At 32.8% G+C, this 5,735-nt stretch overlaps 1 protein-coding gene across 1 annotated transcript; it reads left to right on the plus strand.

Moving 5' to 3' along the window:
- The first annotated feature begins 4,572 nt into the window (after positions 1-4,572).
- On the plus strand, positions 4,573-5,735 carry LOC114579570. The gene is made up of 5 exons (XM_028694615.1): positions 4,573-4,683; positions 4,840-5,040; positions 5,113-5,205; positions 5,283-5,369; positions 5,463-5,735. Exons 1-5 carry the CDS (start codon positions 4,573-4,575, stop codon positions 5,733-5,735), a joined length of 765 nt encoding a protein of 254 aa, XP_028550448.1.

Raw genomic sequence — 5,735 nt, forward strand, 5'->3', positions numbered from 1 at the left:
TTTTTAGATAATGATTCATGCTACAAGCACCCAAAAAAAACATAGATATGCTAATTCCATTTGAAATTCATAATTCCTTCAAGATAAAAATAAATAGAGACTATAGTGATTTATGAATTAATTTTTTTACTGACCTAATGAATCTTTATTCTTAGCAGTGACTTAGAAACTCATTTTTAACTTAATATGGATAAGAGTTGGATTACAAAAGCCAAGTGGAACTGTGATTATGTAAATGGTGTAAACAATTTCATAGAGTTTGCATGTCGAAGCAAGAATTTGTCAGGGAAAATTTTATGCCCGTGCAAGTCATGCATTAATAGGTACTTCCATTTGATGAAAGATGTGAAAGACCATTTAATTTCTAAAGGATTTTTTCCTGGATATGTTGTATGGAATTGACATGGGGAAGAACGTTGTAATATAGGTGAATATGCAATGAATGAAGCATCTAGAGGCACACCAAAGTTAAATAAAGGCGAAGTTCCTTCTAAAGATATAAGAATAGATGATATAGATGGATTATTAAGAGACATATTATGTCCAAATGATCCAGTTCAAAATCCAGCAATGGAGTAGAATGAGTTCAATACCAATAAAGAAGATGATCATGGTGAGAAATTTAATAATTTAATGCAGGAGAAGAGTTGTACCCTGGATGTAAAACCTTCTCAAAACTCTCTTTTATATTGAAGTTATTTTGTTTGAAGTGTTTGCATTCTTGGACGGCAAGATCCTTTGATATGATACTTGAGTTACTGGTCGATGCCTTTCCTAAAGGGGTCTTATTTCCTAAAAGTACATATAAAGTGAAGAAGATAATGAAAGCATTTGATTTGGATATACAAAGATAGATGCATGCCATAATGATTGTATGCTGTTTTAGAAAGATCGATCTGATCAGAATATATGTCACATATGTGGAGCATCAAGATGGTCAACTATGATAAAGAATACTTTTGAAGGAAAAAGAACTCGTATGAAGTCAGCTAAGATTATCAGATATTTTTCATTAATTCCTAGACTTCAAAGATTTTTTAAAACAAAGAAATTTGCTGAGGAGATGATTTGGCATTCTAAACACAGAAATGTAGATGGATTGTTATGACATCCATCTGATGGAGAAGCGTGGAAAGCTTTTGACTCTCAATTTCCTAATTTTGCTTTGGATCCACGTAATGTTCGCCTTGGTTTGTCTAGTGATGGGTTTAATCCATTCAAGATTATGAGTAGTACATATAGTATTTGGCTAGTGCTTCTAGTTCCATATAATATGCCACCCTAGGTTGGGTTGAAACATGATTCTTTTATCCTATCAACTATAATACCTTGGGAGAAAAGTCCAGGAAATGCTATAGATATTTATCTTCAACCTTTTATTCAAGAGTTAAGTAAATTATGGCATGGAGTTCAATGTTATGATGTAGTAAGTGGGCAAACTTTCAACATGCGAACTGCATTACTATGGACCATTAATGATTTCCCAGCATATAGCATGTTGTCTGGGTGGAGTACTAAAAGGAGATTTTCTTGTCCTTATTATGCGCAAAATACAAAATCCTTATGGTTAGATAACATAGAGGAAGTCCGAAGAGAAGCTAAAAGGAGAACTGTCATTGAAGTTCTATCACAGCTACATAATATAGAATTTCCCATTGCCTGCTTAAGTAAAACTAGTTTAAAAAGGGGACGTGTTGTACAAGGGATTGAAGGATGGAAGAAAAAATCAATTTATTTAACCTACCTTATTGGGAGCATAATTTATTTCCACATAACGTAGATGTTATGCATATTGAGAAAAATATTTGTGATAATTTTATTGGAACTTTGCTTGATCTGGAAAAATCAAAAGATAACTTACAAGCAAGACAAGATTTGGTTGACATTGGAATAAAAAATGATTTTCATCCACAAATTTTAGAGGATGGTAGCTACTCATTGCCACCATCTCCTTTCACAATGTTAAAGAAAGGCAAAGTGATGTTTTGTGAAATTCTGAAAATTTTGAAATTCACTAAAGGCTATGCATCAAACATATAAAGATGTGTCAATGTTGTTGATTGTAAAATTATGGGTTTAAAAAGTCATGACTGTCATGTTCTATTAGAAGACATTCTACCCATTGTGCTTTACTCATGTGCACCTTCAGACGAAGTTATGCGCATTGTGGTGGAGATATCTCATTTTCTAAAAATAATTTGTGCAAAGGTTATCATTCCCACCGAGTTGGAGATGTTACAAAATAATATCGTTATGACTTTATGCAATATGGAAAAAATATTCATTCCATCATTCTTCACGATCATGATTCATCTTCTTGTACACTTAGCAGAGGAAGTTAAACTAAGGGGTCCTGTTTAATATCGATTGATGTATCCATTTGAAAGGTAACATATAACTTATTATCACTATATAGTCATTCATATCATAAACATTTTAAAAGTTTATATCATTTGCAGATTCTTCCTGATTTTAACGGACTATGTTGGAAATAAAGCACAACCCGAGGGTTCCATTGCGGAGGGATTTATTGCTGAGGAAGGGATTTCATTTTGTTCCAAATATTTGGGTGATATAGCCAAAATATCAGAGCAAATGGATTATCACTTGCAAAGGAAGATGCGTTTATGTTCTCTAGTGGTGGTATTTCATTAGGGAAGGTCTCTTCTCTTGTACTAGATGAGAAATCATTAACCCAAACACATAGATATGTGCTACATCATTGTGATAGTCTTATACCATTAAGAGAAAATTTCAAAGATAGTGAGAAAGAAAGAGGCGCACGCACACACATCTTACAACTTGGGATGTCGAGAAACTTATTACCGAAAAATTTCATGAATGGTTGAGAATAACAATAAGCTTTAAGCTTGATGTTTTTATTTAATATTAAATATTTACTCTTGTGTAAAGGCTAATAATTATTTTTAGGTTATGGGTGATGGTGGTCCAGAAGTAACAGAAGAAATTAAGGTCCTGGCCAAGGGGCCCAATAAAATTGCACATACATATAAAGGTTTTTTTATTAATGGATATACCTTTCATATAAAAACCAGAGATGAGAATAAGAATAACTCAGAATTATGGTGTTGTTAATAGCACATAAATTGGAGGCTTCAATTATCATGGGAAAATTAATGATATTATTGAGATAAATTATTCAGATAAGTTCAAAGTGATGCTATTCAATTGTGATTGGGCGAACAAAACTGGCATCGATGTAAAGCAAGATCAGTTTGGTTACACTTTGGTGAATTTTTCACGTCTTATTCAGATTGGTGATAAATTAGAAGATGATCCATTTATTTTCTCTTCGCAAGTTAAACCAGTCTACTACATTCAATATCCTAAAAATACAAATTGGAATTTTGTTGTTCATATGAAGCCTAGAGATGTATATGATTCAAGTATTTCTCGAAGTAAATAAATGTAAGTTGGGATACTTTAATGTTTTCTAATATTTCATTCTTTGTTATATCCAATTCTACATCCAAATATTTTCTAGTATTTTCCTACATGACAACATGAAGTAGTTTTCTCCATCTACCACAACTAATGAATTATCTATGTGTTATTGGAAATTACTTAATATATTCTGAAATGCTTGTCTGGGGTATGTTGATTAGATTGAATAGCACATCCTTGCTTCAATATATCCAATTAAAGATTACAAGAGGTTAGCAGATTCTTTATATATAATTATTGTTTATGTGATTTTGGGGAAGGTATGATGTATAGCTTATAAAAGTTTTAAATATTTTAATATCTCTGCTAAACTCTAGAAATTGTTTACTTGTGATGGATTCATTTTTCAATGCATTATCTTGGTGGAAAGTTGCTTTCCATGTATTATTGGATCGCTATTGATGAAAAATTATTGTCCATGGATTACATGAGCTAGCATCCACAAATTATTGGATTATTGTAGATTGAAAGTTGTTTTCCTCATATTGCTGGGTAAATGTAGATGGAAAGGTGCTATTAGTGGATTCATGATTATGTTAAAACTCCTCTCCAGATAGATTGCATATTGGAGTTAGATCTTTAGTTTGATGCATTTCGAACCAAATGAAGTGAAAATTTTTTGTCTCTAACAAGAAAATGTTTTCTATATTTTTGTCTCGTTAATGAGTATGTTCTAATTAAACACTATTTCTATATTTGTTTTATAGTTCAAATCGAATGCTTTGGCTCTTTTGTGAGTTTTGATATTATACTACATTTTCAGGAAATGACAAGAAGAAATACATACAGGCGAGCTAAGAAGGTTGTATCAAGAGGTGGGTCTAGTAGAGGATTTGAAACTCCTACTCCAATTCACCCAGGTTCTACTTGTGACAAAAGTCAAGAGGAGAATGAGTGCAGCAGCACTCAACAATCACCACGTCATTCTACTTGTGAGCAGATTCAGACTCCAAATGATGGGATATTGCTCATAGGTTTGATTTTAATCTTTTCTTTGAATAAGTACAAGTAACTGTGTAATTATTCTTATGAAATATGTTATGCACAGATGAGCAAGGTGTACTTGTATGTCGTAGGGGGTGCACCACATGCATTGACATACAAAATATGCCGCCAGGTACACGTGTTCATATAGAGGTGAATGAGAATAATATGCCAAGCAATATTTCAGAGTCTATCCTATTAGGATCATATATAGGTGTCATTGCAAGAGATCCTGTACTGGCACCCTTATCCTTTCCAGATTGGAGAAATAAGGGTCTGGAGCCCTTTAAGAAAAAATGTTAGCCGAAGTGGAGGGTAAGTAAAATATTAAATAAAGTTTCAATATTAAGGTTTATGTTATGATTAAGAAAATATTTGTTTATATTGCAGTCAAAGTTTGCATTTCCTGGACATATACGTCATTGGATTCTTCAATCCCTTGGAGTTAAGTGGTGTAACCATAAGACTAATTTAAAAGCTGAGCATTGGGACAGCCATCCTATTGAGGAAATTATGGAGTCTATTCCAGCTAGTGTTGATGCAACACAGTGGTGTCATCTAGAAACCCAGTGGTCACAACCAAAAGATAAGGTTAGTACCATCATTATATTTAATTAAAACTTTTATAACAAATCAACTTAGAGTTAGATTCATATGTAACAGGAGTGGGTTGCCATAAATGCTGCAAATGCAAAGAAACAGACTTGTCCTCACACTATGGAGCGTGTGAGTTCTGTTCGAAGGCAACAAGTGATGGTATATATTACAATTTATATAAATTTTATGTTCACATTTATTAATTAATTTCCTAATGATGAAATTTGTTGATATAGGCTATCAAGGATAGATTATTATTATGTAGAGTTAACATATTGCATAAAGATGGCACCTGGTCATCTGAAGATGCTAATCAGAGATGGGTAATTTCAGTCTAGCTATAATAATTTTATATGTAATTCTTTATTATATTTTGTTTATTTAAAATAAAATTAACTAAATTTATTATAACATAGATACAAGCTTGCGAGCTTTTGGCTAAAGATGGACTTACACCAGAGGATGGGAATGTGGAGGCTAATGAAAGGGTGTTCAGTATGGTAATGGGACCTGAACACCCAGGCAGAGTTAGAACCCAAGGTTTTGGTGTCACACCTACACGATATTTCCCTCATAGCATAAATAATGGCACGAGCAGCTGTAGAAGCAATTTAAGTCAAATAGTAAATCTCAAAGAGGATGTGAACTCATTACCTACTGAAATGAGGCAATTCATACAAGAAATTTGA

Source organism: Dendrobium catenatum, unplaced genomic scaffold (assembly GCF_001605985.2).
Source record: "Dendrobium catenatum unplaced genomic scaffold, ASM160598v2 fragScaff_scaffold_510, whole genome shotgun sequence".
Lineage (NCBI taxonomy): Eukaryota > Viridiplantae > Streptophyta > Magnoliopsida > Asparagales > Orchidaceae > Dendrobium > Dendrobium catenatum.